Source organism: Oncorhynchus mykiss, chromosome 6 (genome assembly GCF_057628025.1).
Source record: "Oncorhynchus mykiss isolate SJ-2025 chromosome 6, ASM5762802v1, whole genome shotgun sequence".
Classification (NCBI taxonomy): domain Eukaryota; kingdom Metazoa; phylum Chordata; class Actinopteri; order Salmoniformes; family Salmonidae; genus Oncorhynchus; species Oncorhynchus mykiss.
The window spans coordinates 79,627,917-79,643,546 of record NC_143027.1 but is presented as its reverse complement, the minus strand read 5'-3'; the positions used below and the strand labels follow the sequence as shown (position 1 = coordinate 79,643,546).

Sequence of the window (15,630 nt, the reverse complement as noted above, 5' to 3'; positions counted from 1 at the left end):
ACCATGGTGACCGGAAACAATGTTCCAATCACATTCCCAAAACAGCTATTAGGGGGAGTGGGTGGTTGCCCGTAGTGTTAGTATGTGTTAATTAATAGGTGAACGGTGTTTTACTACTGTTCTACTGTATAGTGTCTGTGAGAGTATAGGCAGCGCCATTGAGGCCATCTCCATTTTGAAGTAGTACTTTTTATTCTACTACTTCTATGAGTTGGTAAACAAACTGAAATGGTGCATACTGCTACTTGGAGTGTGTTGTCTGAACAGGTATAAAGTCAAGGTTGGTGATCTACTGCCACCTGTAGTTATGGAATGTTTGCTCACAAGTATAATTCATTGGCTGATCCCACTACTTTCAAATTCTGGAAATCCTCATTGACGATGCACATGCAAAATGGGTTATTTCTACGTTTTTTATTTATTTAACCTTTATTTAACTAGGCAAGTCAGTTAAGAACAAATTCTTATTTACAATGAGGACTTACCAGAGGGCAAAAGGCCTCCTGCGGGGATGGGGGCTGGGATTTAAAAAATCACGTCAAGAGAGACAGCACTACATAAAGAGAGAATTAAGACAACAACATAGCATGACAGCAACACATGGAAACACTGCATGGTAGCAACACAACATTACTACAACAACATGGTAGCAACACAACATGGCAGCAGCACAACATGGTACAAACAATTATTGGGCTCAGACAACAGCACAAAGGGCAAGAAGGTAGAGACGACAACAAATGTAATGATCTCTATCTCTGAGGTGGATGTTAATGTCCGTTGTGTGTTCTCTCTCTCAGCAGGGCACCAGGGGAGGACTCAGGTATAAATGGTATGTGTCCATTGGAACTTGCTTTCTGTACTATTACTGTAACTTGATAGTTCCTGATTTCTTTCTCTGAGATGAACAGGCGGTTCACCTCTCTATTCGCCTCTTTGACAAATTATATTTTCTCTCCTTCCTCTCAGCTGCATCATGTCTCTACAGACACGCCCATCTGGGGAGCAGGAAGGATTGTGAGTGGCTGTAACTTTCCCTTTAACTACTTCTAACTCCTTGAGATGTGAACCATCCCTGTAACTCCATCTAACTCATTGTGATGTGAACTATCCCTTTAACTACGTCTAACTCATTGTGATGTGAACTATCCCTTTAACTACGTCTAACTCATTGTGATGTGAACTATCCCTGTAACTCCATCTAACTCATTGTGATGTGATCTAACCCTTTAACTACGTCTAACTCATTGTGATGTGAACTATCCCTTTAACTACGTCTAACTCATTGTGATGTGAACTATCCCTGTAACTCCATCTAACTCATTGTGATGTGATCTAACCCTTTAACTACGTCTAACTCATTGTGATGTGATCTAACCCTTTAACTACGTCTAACTCATTGTGATGTGAACTATCCCTTTAACTACGTCTAACTCATTGTGATGTGAACTATCCCTGTAACTCCATCTAACTCATTGTGATGTGATCTAACCCTTTAACTACGTCTAACTCATTGTGATGTGAACTATCCCTTTAACTACGTCTAACTCATTGTGATGTGAACCATCCCTGTAACTCCATCTAACTCATTGTGATGTGAACTATCCCTTTAACTACGTCTAACCCATTGTGATGTGATCTAACCCTTTAACTACGTCTAACTCATTGTGATGTGATCTAACCCTTAAACTACGTCTAACTCATTGTGATGTGATCTAACCCTTTAACTACGTCTAACCCATTGTGATGTGATCTAACCCTTTAACTACGTCTAACTCATTGTGATGTGATCTAACCCTTTAACTACGTCTAACTCATTGTGATGTGATCTAACCCTTAAACTACGTCTAACTCATTGTGATGTGATCTAACCCTTTAACTACGTCTAACTCATTGTGATGTGATCTATCCCTTTAACTACGTCTAACTCATTGTGATGTGATCTAACCCTTAAACTACGTCTAACTCATTGTGATGTGATCTAACCCTGTACCACTAAAATGAATTCACCTCTTCACCTCTGTACTTTTTCATCCTTATTCTCTTCCCTACATGCTTATTTTTTATTGTACTTTTATTAGCAATAGTCATGAGAGGAGAGCTTGCAAGTAAGCATTTTGTTGTGTTGTGTACACTTCCTGTAACCATGCATATCACAAATACACTTTATATTTAATTGGATTTGAATAACTGACCATTTTATTTTTCTTAGCAATTGGTTCCCCTTTCAAGCCAATGGAAAGCTACCAATACTCGGGTGAGGTTTGGACCTTAAAGCATACTGTAGTCAGTCTCAAGTCACACCCTATTCCCCACTACATGGAGTAGGATGTCATTTGACTACTGTAGCCTCCTGCCAATGTTGTGTGTATTTGACTCTGTGTGTGTTTCCCTCCCTGTAGCTGTGGAGCGTAACAACCTGATGAGGCTGTCTCAGAGCATCCCCTTCACCCCAGTGCCCCCTAGAGGTAAAATACAGTATTTACACGTCCCCTTCACCCCAGTGCCTCCTGGGTCCATTTCATCAGGCACCACACCGAGTCAGGGTTTCAATTTCTTTCACAGACTGGGTCCCAGGTGTGAATTGGAAATGTGTTTTTGCATACCTCAACTCCCCCTGACACACCCAAACCAGTTGAACCTATAAACCATCTATCCTGTGTGGCTGCAATTATGTATTTAATACACACCCACACTCTCTCTCTGTCTGTGGGTGCTGCTCCCTGTAGGTGAGCCAGTAACAGTGTATCGTCTGGAGGAGAGTTCTCCCAACACCATCAACAACAGCATGTCCTCCTGGGCTCACAAAGGTCTCTGTGCCAAGATAGAGTTCCTCAGTAAGGAGGAGATGGGAGGGGGGCTGCGACGTGCACTCAAGGTACAGTTGGTGTGTGTGTGTGGTCACTACTGTCTAGTGTCTTCACTACATGTAACAGAGATGGAACTGAACATTAAAAAGTATTGGTTTGTTGCTTTTGTTGTTGTTGCATTGTTGTACAATAATGTATTTCTCGGGAGGACAATAAACTATAACTATTGTATTGTACTCTAGGTGCTGTGTACGTGGTCGGAGTATGACATTCTGAAGCCAGGTCACCTGTATATCGTTAAGTCCTTCCTACCAGAGGTGGTCCAGACCTGGCAGAGCATCTACAAGGAGGACACTGTACTGCTGCTCTGTCTCAGGGTAGAGGAGAACACACACTCACACACACTGCGCTTCACCCAATGATATATATATATACACACACAGCCGTGGCCAAAAGTTGAGAATGACACAAATATTAATTTTCACAAAGTTTGCTGCTTCAGTGTCTTCAGATATTTTTGTCAGATGTTACTATTGAATACTGAAGTATAATTACCAGCATTTCAGAAGTGTCAAAGGCTTTTATTGACAATTACATGAAGTTGATGCAAAGAGTCAATATTTGCAGTGTTGACCCTTCTTTTTCAAGACCTCTGCAATCCACCCTGGCATCCTGTCAATTAACTTATGGGCCACATCCTGACTGATGGCTGCCCATTCTTTCATAATCAATGCTTGGAGTTTGTCAGAATTTGTGGGTTTTTGTTTGTCCACCCACCTCTTGAGGATGGAACACAAGTTCAATGGGATTAAGGTCTGGGGAGTTTCCTGGCCATGGACCCAAAATATCTGTGTTTTGTTCTCCGAGACACTTAGTTATCACTTTTGCCTTATGGCAAGGTGCCCCATCATGCTGGAAAAGGCATTGTTCGTCACCAAACTGTTCCTGGATGGTTGGGAGAAGTTGCTCTCGGAGGATATGCTGGTACCATTCTTTATTCATGGCTGTGTTCTTCGGCAAAATTGTGAGTGAGCCCACTCCCTTGGCTGAGAAGCAACCCCACACATGAATGGTCTCAGGATGCTTTACTGTTGGCATGACACAGGACTGATGGTAGCGCTCACCTTGTCTTCTTCGGACAAGCTTTTTTCCGGATGGCTTCTTTGCTGCCCTTCTTGACACCAGGCCATCCTCCAAAAGTCTTCACCTCACTGAGTGTGCAGATGTACTCACACCTGCCTGCTGCCATTCCTGAGCAAGCTCTGTACTGGTGGTGCCCTGATCCCGCAGCTGAATATTTGTTTGTTTGTTGATGATCCGATAAATGGTTGATTTAGGTGCAATCTTACTGGCAGCAATAGCCTTGCCTGTGAAGCCCTTTTTGTGCAAAGCAATGATGACGGCACGTGTTTCCTTGCAGGTAACCATGATTGACAGAGGAAGAACAATGATTCCAAGCACCACCCTCCTTTTGAAGCTTCCAGTCTGTTATTCGAACTCAATCAGCATGACAGAGTGATCTCCAGCCTTGTCTTCATCAACACTCACACCTGTGTTAACGAGAGAATCACTGACATGTCAACTGGTCCTTTTGTGGCAGAGCTGAAATGCAGTGGAAATGTTTTTGGGGGATTCAGTTCATTTGCATGACAAAGTGGGACTTTGCAATTATTTGCAATTCATCTGATCGCTCTTCATAACATTCTGGAGAAAATGCAAATTGCCATTATACAAACTGAGGCAGCAGACTTTAAAAATTAACATTTGTGTCATTCTCAACTTTTGGCCACGACTGTGTATATACAGTGTGTATGCATATATATATATATATATATATTTTACACTCAGGGTACAAAACATTAAGAACACCTTCCTAATATTGAGTCTCCCCCCACTTAAATCTTTTGTCTTGCCCATTCACCCTCTGAATGGCACACATACACAGTCCATGTCTCAAGGCTTAAAAATCCTGTTTTAACATGTCTCCTCCCCTTCGTCTACACTGATTGAAGTGGATTTAAAAGGTTACATCAATAACAGATCATAGCTTTCACCTGGTCAGTCTATGTCATGGAAATAGCCATGTTTAGTACACTCCGTGTGTTTGTTCCCTGATTCATTCCCATTACTTAAAGCCCTGAAAGGAGGAGTATGAATATGGCGTCCTGGTAGCTTCAAAGGCTCTTATTGGCCAAGACATATTGTCAACTTTCCAGGGTTTACAGTGCATTCGAAAGTATTCAGACCCCTTGACTTTTTCTACAACTTTATTTTCAAATGGATTCAATTATTATTTTTCCTCATCAATCTCTACACAATACCCCATAATGACATATCGAAAACAGTTTTTTAGAATTTTTTGCGAAATGTATTAAAAATGTAAAACAGACACCTTATTTACATAAGTATTCAGACCCTTTGCTATGAGGCTCGAAATTGAGCTCAGGTACATCCTGTTTCCATTGATCATCCTTGATGCTTCTACAACTTTATTGGCGTCCACCTGTGATAAAGTTAATTAATTGGACATGATTTGGAAAGGCACACACCTGTCTATATAAGGTCCCACAGTTGACAGTGCATGTCAGAACAAAAACCAAGTCATGAGGTCGAAGGAATTGTCAGTAGAGCTCCGAGACAGGATTGTGTCGAGGCACAGATCTGTGGAAGGGTACCAAAACATTTCTGCAGCATTGAAGGTCCCCAAGAACACAGTGGCCAAACTGAGCAATCGGGGGAGAAGGGCCTTGGTCAGGGAGGTGACCAAGAACCTGATGGTCACTCTGACAGAGCTCTAGAGTTCCTCTGTGGAGATGGGAGAACCTTCCATAAGGACAAACATCTCTGCAGCGCTCCACCAATCAGGTCTTTATGGTAGAGTGGCCAGACGGAAGCCACTCCTCAGTAAGAGGCACATGACAGCCCGCTTGGAGTTTGCCAAAAGGCACCTTAAGGACTCTGACCATGAGAAACAAAATGATCTGGTCTGATGAAACCAAGATTGATCTCTTTGGCCTGAATGCCAAGCGTCACGTCTGGAGGAAACCTGGCACCATCCCTACGGTGAAGCATGGTGGTGGCAGCATCATGCTGTGGGGATGTTTTTCTGCGGCAGGGACTGGGAGACTAGTCAGGATCGAGGGAAAGATGAATGGAACAAAGTGCAAAGAGATCCTTGATGAAAACCTGCTCCAGAGCGCTCAGGAACAAAGTCTGTGGCGAAGGTTCACCTTCCAACAGGACAACGACCCTAAGCACACAGCCAAGACGACGCAGGAGTGACTTTGGGACAAGTCTCTGAATGTCCTTGAGTGGCCCAGCCAGAGCCCGGACTTGAACCTGATCGAACATCTCTGGAGAGACCTGAAAATATCTGTGCAGTGACGCTCCCTATCCAACCTGACAGAGCTTGAGAGGATCTGCCGAGAAGAATGGGAGAAACTCCCCAAATACAGGTGTGCCAAGATTGTAGTGTCATACCCAAGAAGACCCGAGGCTCTAATTGCTGCCAAAGGTGCTTCAAAGTGTCTGAATACTTATGTAAATGTTATATATGTAAATGTTATATTTCAGTTTAGAATTTTAATACATTTGCAAACACTTCTAAAGACACTTTTTTTTTTTGCTTTGTCATAATGGAATATTGTGTGTAGATTTGATGAGGGGGGGAGGGGAACAATTGAATCCATTTTAGAATAAGGCTGTAACGAAACAATGTGGAAGAAGTCAAGGGGTCTGAATCCTTTCTGAATGCACTGTATAAACTGTACGTCATTGGCTTCACCTCTGTGTACACACACTCTTCATAATCACACACCATAGCAGGACAACTATGTTTAGTTTTCCTCTTTAATATATGATAATTTCCACCACCCTCTTCCTCCATTCTATTCATCCTTCCTTCTCTATCCTTCCTTCCTCTGGTTTATTCAAGGTTATTCAATGTGGAAATACCTCATACACTGGTATCATCTCTCTTGACAGGAAATTCAACAGCAGAGAGCTGCTCAGAAACTGACATTTGCCTTCAACCAAATGAGGCCCAAGACAATCCCTTACTCTCCCAGGTAAACTAACACACCAGAGCCACACTTCTCATTTAGCTGCTTGTTTTCAGCTGCTATCCATTTAAAAATGTATGTCTTTTGACATTTGAAACAAGAATTTCAGAAGACACAGTGCCTACCTCTCTCTCTGTAGGTTTCTGGAGGTGTTTCTGTTGTACTGTCACTCAGCAGGCCAATGGTTCGCTATAGAGGAGTGTATTACTGGAGAGTTCAGGAAGTTTAACAATAACAACGGGGACGAGATTGTCCCAACCAACCTTCTGGAGGAGACCATGCTGGCCTTCAGCCACTGGACATATGAGTACACCCGGGGAGAGCTGTTAGTGCTGGACCTACAAGGTAATACTGACATTCAACCCTTAACCTTTAACCCCTGATCCTTCAGTAGGGTTGCAAAGGGTCTGAAACTTTCCAGTAAATTTCCAGAATTATTTCGGAAATTTTCCATGGGAAGTTAAGCCCGGGTATTTTGCTTAAATTCATCAAAAAAAGTTAGCTTATAACAGTGAACCTTTTTGTGGGATACACATAAGGCAATTCTAGGTCTTGTGACATATTTAGTTTAACATATCCCCAATTAAATGGAATTGCAACCCTCTGCATGCACAGTGCATTCTTCCATCACATGTACAGCTGATTCTCATCTTGCACACTAATGAGATGCTATTGAGCCCACACTACTACACTGTCTGAGCCAAGGACTACATGCTTACTGGTAAGTTTTGATTACAATACTGGGTGGGGTGAATATATTTTATGACATACGTGATTTTTTGTTAACTAGTAAATAGTAGCCTACAGCAAAGTGTGTTTAAATCATTTCTAACTTGTTAACAATTTCTGCTAGTTAATTTTGCTACCATGTGGGTTTTAGCTTGCTTGTGCCTGTTAACTGAGGAGTGTTAATTCACCTGTTTCCATACATGTTTCCTTTTAAAACATTTGTCTTACAAAGGAGTTGTTTAATCTAACTGCTTAACTATTTATCTGTACATGGAATTGTATTTGTTATTTTTTTACTCATTTTTTCTAATCTTTACAGGAAAATGCCACATCTATCTGATGTGTGGAGACATTACACTGCAGCTAATGTAGTAGGAAAATCTGTGTACATTGCAAATACTGTGCCAAATCATATGTGAAGAATGCAACAAAGATGCAGAATCATCTGGCCAAGTGCATAAAGTTCCCTCAGCACTCACAACAAGCAACCTCTGACAAAAGTCCCTCTACTTCTATTCAAGGTGAAAACGATGAATCAGACACCTTATCGATAGCAACAGCTCATGGTCCTCCTGGAATCAGACGTTTTTTTGACTCAATGGAGGAACGTAGTCAGAGAAATGCTGATGAATGACTTGCTCGAGCTGTGTAGGCAACTGGTTCACCTCTGATGCTCACAGGCAATGTGTATTGGAAGATATTTCTGAATGTTCTTTACTCAGCATACACCCCTCCAGCCAGACATGCTTTATCTACTCATTTGCTGGATGCAGAGTTCAACAGAGGTCAAGCAAATCATAGAGAAAGCAGACTGTATTGCAATCATCTCTGATGGGTGGTCGAATGTTTGTGGGCAAGGAATAATTAACTACATCTCCACCCCTCAACTAGTATTCTACAAGAGCACAGACACAAGGGACAACATACACACCTGTCTCTACATTGAAGATGAGCTAAAGGCAGTCATCAATGACCTTGGACCACAGAAGGTATTTGCACTGGTGACCGACAATGCTGCTAGCATGAAGGCTCATTGGTCTAAAGTGGAGGAGTCCTACCCTCACATCACACCCATTGGCTGAATCTGCTCCTCATGGACATCATGGCACTGAAAACAATGGATACACTCGACAAGAAAGCCAAGGAAATGGTTAGGTATGTGAAGGGTCATCAAGTTATAGCAGCAATGTACTTCACCAAGCAAAGTGAGAAGAATAAGAGCACCACATTGAAGCTGCCCAGCAATACCTGTTGGGGTGGTGTTGTCATGTTTGACAGTCTCCTGGAGGGGAATGAGTCTCTCCAAGAAATGGCCATATCACAGTCTGTCGATATAGACAGCCCCATCAAGAGCATCTTCCTGGGTGATGTATTTTGGGAGAGAGTGGTAAGCAGCCTGAAACTCCTGAAACCTATAGCAGTAGCCATTGCACGGATTGAGGGAGACAATGCCATCCTGTCTGACTCTGCTTGCAGATGTAAGAGGAGAAATCCGTACTGCCCTGCCCATTTCACTGTTGCTCCAAGCAGAAAAAAATGCAGTTCTGAAGTACATCAAAAAGCATGAAGACTCCTGCCTGAAGCCCATACACGCCGCACCATACATGTTGGACCCCAAGTATGCTGGCAAGAGCATCCTGTCTGGTGCAGAGATCAACAAGGCCTATGGTGTCATCACTACTGTGTTTCACCACCTTGGCCTGGATGAGGGCAAGTTTCTTGGCAGTCTGGCGAAGTACACTGACATGCAAGGACTTTGGGATGGAGATGCAATATGGCCATCGTGCCAACATATCTCATCAGCCACCTGGTGGAAGGGACTTTGGGATGGAGATGCAATATGGCCGTTGTGCCAACATATCTCATCAGCCACCTGGTGGAAGGGACTTTGTGGATCTGAGCCTCTTTCCCGTTGCCTCCATTATCCTCCAAATCCCACCAACATCAGCCGCCTCAGAGCGCAACTGGTCCTTGTTTGGGAACACGCATACCAATGCACGCAAGCACCAAGGCTGACCAATACAAAGGTTGAAAAATTAGTGGCCATATGGGGCAAATTTGAGGCTTTTTGAGCCTGACAACGAGCCATCCTCAACAAGGTTGGAAAGTGACAGTGAAGATGAGGCCTCAGAGTCTGATGTTCAAGAGGTGGACATTGAGGAGGTCCAGGGAGAAGACATGGAAGCCTGAGAGGAAGACAACCAAAGCTTTAGTTTCTAGACTATCATTTTACAGATGTATGTTGAAAACCTTTTTGTTGTTCAGTGAAATCATCCCATGTGAAGAGTCAACTAATTTCATTAAAGTTCAATTCGTAACTAAATTGTTTTGGGGTTTTTTCTATTGGAAGCATTTAATCATTTGCAATTATGTCAATGTAAAATGTTTGTGTCTCCATATGATATGGTAAATATATCCAATGCAAAAACATCTACATTTAAATGGTATTAATTTGCATATATTCCCATTAATTCCCACGGAAAGTTTCCACCTGAAATTCCCCAAAATATGCAACCCTACACTTCAGTGACTGGACATATGAGTATACTCAGGGAGCGCTGTTAGTGCTGGACCTGCAAGTTAATACTGACCCCTAACTTCTGACCTCCAACCCCTAACTTTTAACCCCTGACCCTTCAGTGACTGGACATACGAGAACACCAGGGAAGAGTTGTGCTGGGCTGGTAGAAATCCTGTAAATACAAATCCCTCCCATTAGTAACTGCTATATTTGTGTTTTTAGGAGTGGGGGAGATTCTGACTGATCCGTCTGTCATAAAGAGTGGAGAGAAGGGGTGTGTAAACCTGTTTTCTGTTCTCACATTCAAAAATCATGTTTCACTTTGTTATAAAAGATTTTACAACACTCACATTCTATTTTAATCCATAGATCATACAACACAATATTTGGACCTTTAGAATGATCACATAATTAATAATGTTCTCTTGACTAATCTGTAGGTCATATGACATGATATTTGGTCCTGCCAACCTGGGAGACGACGCCATCAGAAACTTCCGGGCCAAACACCACTGCAACTCTTGCTGCAGGAAACTCAAACTTCCCGGTAGGGAATTCTCTCTCTGTTTGTTTACCGTTTGCATCCGAGTGTGTACATTACTATGGAGACGAGGTGAGCTTATATTTTGCTAATATAAGGCTCTAGGACAATGAAGTAGTGACATTGTTATTTCAGCTTTATGTAGTAGATGGATGCCTGGCTGTCTGCCTCATCTCTCTCCTCTTCCTGTGTCTGTTAAGATCTGAAGCGGAACGAGTACACGCCGGACAAACTGATGCTGCCTCAGGACGAATCACACGACCCCGGAAGCGGGACCCGCCATTCAATGAGGCTCATGCTCTGATCCTATAGGACACAGCCAGAGAGAAGAGGCCGGTGCTGTTATTCTATTGGCCAATGCCAGAGAGGACAAAGGAAAAACTAGTGTGCACACCTCATGGCTAGAAGGGATCCAGCTTTTGTCAAATTAGCATCAGATTTGACCTTTGGTAGCAGGTTGGGAGGACTTAATGCAGCAGGTTAGGAGAATGATGTTAATGTTAGGAAAAGATTTAGGATTAGCGACAAAAAAAATATATACTTTTTACATTAATTTGACAAAAGCTGGATAAGGTGGGTCTAGCCATGACCCATCTCATCCAATCAACTGGAAGAGCCACGCCTGTGTTTCCATGGAGACCCATGTATGCATGCAGAACTGTGTTACTTTTGTATCTGTCCAACCAATGCCAATCAGCAACCAACATGATTATTCAAAAAATGTGTAAATGGGGAACAAAACTTTTTAAATGTTTTTTTACTACAAGTTTATATGGTGTGTGTGTGTGTGTGTGTGTGTGTGTGTGTGTGTGTGTGTGTGTGTATATATATATATATATCTATATAAATATAAATGGCTATCAACAGGTACAATATCATTGCATAAAGAGACCAGTACTTATTCTGAACTATGAAAAGTTGCCTTGTATAAACTAAAGTGCATTGTCTGTCTGTAGTGCAGGACTGTAAGGGTCAACCTGCTGAGATACAATTTGCAACACTTTATACAGAATGTCACCAGATACTTTTTTTATAAATGTAAAATACATGTATTATTATGGAATTAGTGGTTCATATTTAATGAGAAGACACATGAATTTGAAAATCTTGTAAAATATGGGCAGATTGCAATGCAACTTTTACAGTACATATATGTACTAATTGTGTTGAACTCTTCTGAAATGTGTCCACTGATTATTTCTGATAGTTTTTAAATGTTACAATGCTGGTACTATTATTGTTATTTCTTTGTCATCACGCAAATACCAATCTAGTGTATCTTATAGATACTTATATCTGCTACTGAGCAGAAGCAGATGCTGTTTTATTCAGGGGCGTGTAAGGGTCTATAACTCTATACATGTTCTACTGTATAACATTTTAAACTAATAAAATGACAGTTATGTCCCATTCCTTGTACAGTATGATGCTGATACTGTCTGGTGGGGATGAGGTCCCCACATTCTTCAGTAAGACTGCAGCTGCTGGCAGACAGGCCCACAGAGAGAAACACTCTCACACACACCTGTTGATGAGCCAGCTGATAAAGAACCCAGTAGCCAACAGTTATTCATCAGTTACTCGTCTGTAACCCGACACCTTTACCCTACAGTTAGGTCTGGATGGGAACTCCACCTACATCTTTAGCAGTTTGGGAACATCGATCAACAGTGGTGAAACTCTTCTTGGTGTTGTCACATACAAAGTCCAGTGGAAAGCAACATTGTGTAAAATAAGAGTATTGTAATGAAACCGCAGGGAGCAGGCCTTGAACCCTCGACCTTCTAGCCCGAGGTCTGGCGCGCTATCGACTGCCGCAAAAGCATGCTCTGTTTTTATGTCTTATGAATTTGTAGTTCGCAAATTTCTGTGAAAATAGACAAAATGCTTTTTGATCTTCGGCCAATAGAGAGAGCAGAGTACAGTATATTGAAAGTCTGTTGGTCGAATAGCAGATTATTTTAACCACTTCCTGTCTAGGCTTGATAAACCAGTCTACTTGTTACCTGAAGGGCGTGGTTATATGGGGGCCAGTGAATCTGCCGTTTACTCACATTGTTCGTAACAGTGCTCACCTGCTCTCACTTTGTCTCTTTCCCATTGCTCTCACACACAAAAACACGTCCCAGAGAGGAGAAACTACCAAGAGAGAAGAATCATGTCTGTGGAAGTCCACATAGAATATTGGTAAGTTATTGTTTAACGTTGTACTACATCTGTTAATGTCTACTCTACAATGTTAGGAGATCTGTTAATGTCTACTCTACAATGTTAGGAGATCTGTTAATGTCTACTCTACAATGTTAGGAGATCTGTTAATGTCTACTCTACAATGTTAGGAGATCTGTTAATGTCTACTCTACAATGTTAGGGGATCTGTTAATGTCTACTCTACAATGTTAGGAGATCTGTTAATGTCTACTCTACAATGTTAGGAGATCTGTTAATGTCTACTCTACAATGTTAGGGGATCTGTTAATGTCTACTCTACAATGTTAGGAGATCTGTTAATGTCTACTCTACAATGTTAGGAGATCTGTTAATGTCTACTCTACAATGTTAGGAGATCTGTTAATGTCTACTCTACAATGTTAGGAGATCTGTTAATGTCTACTCTACAATGTTAGGGGATCTGTTAATGTCTACTCTACAATGTTAGGAGATCTGTTAATGTCTACTCTACAATGTTAGGAGATCTGTTAATGTCTACTCTACAATGTTAGGAGATCTGTTAATGTCTACTCTACAATGTTAGGAGATCTGTTAATGTCTACTCTACAATGTTAGGAGATCTGTTAATGTCTACTCTACAATGTTAGGAGATCTGTTAATGTCTACTCTACAATGTTAGGGGATCTGTTAATGTCTACTCTACAATGTTAGGGGATCTGTTAATGTCTACTCTACAATGTTAGGAGATCTGTTAATGTCTACTCTACAATGTTAGGAGATCTGTTAATGTCTACTCTACAATGTTAGGAGATCTGTTAATGTCTACTCTACAATGTTAGGGGATCTGTTAATGTCTACTCTACAATGTTAGGAGATCTGTTAATGTCTACTCTACAATGTTAGGAGATCTGTTAATGTCTACTCTACAATGTTAGGGGATCTGTTAATGTCTACTCTACAATGTTAGGAGATCTGTTAATGTCTACTCTACAATGTTAGGAGATCTGTTAATGTCTACTCTACAATGTTAGGATATCTGTTAATGTCTACTCTACAATGTTAGGAGATCTGTTAAAGTCTACTCTACAATGTTAGGGGATCTGTTAATGTCTACTCTACAATGTTAGGAGATCTGTTAATGTCTACTCTACAATGTTAGGAGATCTGTTAATGTCTACTCTACAATGTTAGGAGATCTGTTAATGTCTACTCTACAATGTTAGGAGATCTGTTAATGTCTACTCTACAATGTTAGGAGATCTGTTAATGTCTACTCTACAATGTTAGGGGATCTGTTAATGTCTACTCTACAATGTTAGGGGATCTGTTAATGTCTACTCTACAATGTTAGGAGATCTGTTAATGTCTACTCTACAATGTTAGGAGATCTGTTAATGTCTACTCTACAATGTTAGGAGATCTGTTAATGTCTACTCTACAATGTTAGGAGATCTGTTAATGTCTACTCTACAATGTTAGGAGATCTGTTAATGTCTACTCTACAATGTTAGGAGATCTGTTAATGTCTACTCTACAATGTTAGGGGATCTGTTAATGTCTACTCTACAATGTTAGGAGATCTGTTAATGTCTACTCTACAATGTTAGGAGATCTGTTAATGTCTACTCTACAATGTTAGGAGATCTGTTAATGTCTACTCTACAATGTTAGGAGATCTGTTAATGTCTACTCTACAATGTTAGGAGATCTGTTAATGTCTACTCTACAATGTTAGGAGATCTGTTAATGTCTACTCTACAATGTTAGGGGATCTGTTAATGTCTACTCTACAATGTTAGGGGATCTGTTAATGTCTACTCTACAATGTTAGGAGATCTGTTAATGTCTACTCTACAATGTTAGGAGATCTGTTAATGTCTACTCTACAATGTTAGGGGATCTGTTAATGTCTACTCTACAATGTTAGGGGATCTGTTAATGTCTACTCTACAATGTTAGGAGATCTGTTGTTATACTAAAGAAAACGACAGTGAACAAACTGTCTGAATGTGTTGGTATTGGTTCAGGTTATTGATTTAATTTGCAGACAAAAACAAAACATTAACATGATTTTCCAGTTAGAGAAACTCATTATTTACATCATCAGTCTAACATTTACCAACATTAACTACCCTCTCCATTTCTATTGTCCAGTGTAAAGTTATAGATTTGACATGCCATGTGCAGCCTGTGTGTGTGTTTATGGTGTGTGTGGGTGTAACGGTGTGATTGTGGTCTGCAGTAGTGGATGAGGGTACGAGTCTCGCTATCAGGACCTAGCATCTGCCATCAAGCGGAACGTTCCTGATGTGACGGTGACGGGAACCACAGGGCGGCGCTGTAAGTCTCACACACACACACACACAGCTTGAAGTTACCCTGTCAGATAGTGACCTTACAGCTGTGCTTTACACACACAACGACGTTACAGATCTCATCGGATGTCAACTACACTCTAATGTTTCTAAAATGCCGACTGCACATGTGAGAGGTTCCATGGACAGAGATAGAAACATCCATTAGATTTGATCAATACCTCAGTAGATTATTATGTTATATTGTAACTGATAATGGTTTGTCCCACAGCCAGTTTCGAGGTAACAGTGAATGGTAAACTGGCCTACTCTAAACTGGAGGCAGGAGGATTCCCAGACACCAAGGAGGTGGGTGTTACTCCTGTTCTGAACACCAGGTAACACCATACTCACAATGTATCTTCATGTATCGTCTGAGGTAAAGCCACAGTATCTGAACCTGAACAGTAGTTCAGAAGTGTTAAATTAGGGAGCATGGATA

At 41.3% G+C, this 15,630-nt stretch overlaps 1 protein-coding gene across 8 annotated transcripts in view; it reads left to right on the top strand.

The window, feature by feature from the left end:
- The window catches only part of LOC110526654 (transient receptor potential cation channel subfamily M member 7), an 82,509-nt gene extending 70,437 nt beyond the window's left edge, over positions 1-12,072 (top strand). For 3 of the 8 annotated variants that reach the window (XR_016496891.1, XM_036981030.2, XM_090238962.1), the window contains exons 31-41: positions 801-832; positions 970-1,017; positions 2,213-2,257; positions 2,403-2,468; positions 2,730-2,878; positions 3,053-3,187; positions 6,795-6,877; positions 7,011-7,216; positions 10,344-10,395; positions 10,562-10,668; positions 10,863-12,072. Coding sequence is in view for 5 of the 8 variants with exons in the window: in XM_036981030.2 (XP_036836925.1) it covers positions 801-832; positions 970-1,017; positions 2,213-2,257; positions 2,403-2,468; positions 2,730-2,878; positions 3,053-3,187; positions 6,795-6,877; positions 7,011-7,216; positions 10,344-10,395; positions 10,562-10,668; positions 10,863-10,966 (1,027 nt within the window). In the remaining 3 variants the exon portion in view is untranslated. Of the gene's footprint in view, positions 1-800; positions 833-969; positions 1,018-2,212; positions 2,258-2,402; positions 2,469-2,729; positions 2,879-3,052; positions 3,188-4,230; positions 6,878-7,010; positions 7,217-7,919; positions 9,917-10,343; positions 10,396-10,561; positions 10,669-10,862 lie in introns of those variants that run through there. The other 5 variants (XR_016496892.1, XM_090238959.1, XR_016496890.1 and 2 more) reach the window with 4 other exon arrangements.
- The last annotated feature ends 3,558 nt before the right edge of the window (positions 12,073-15,630 follow it).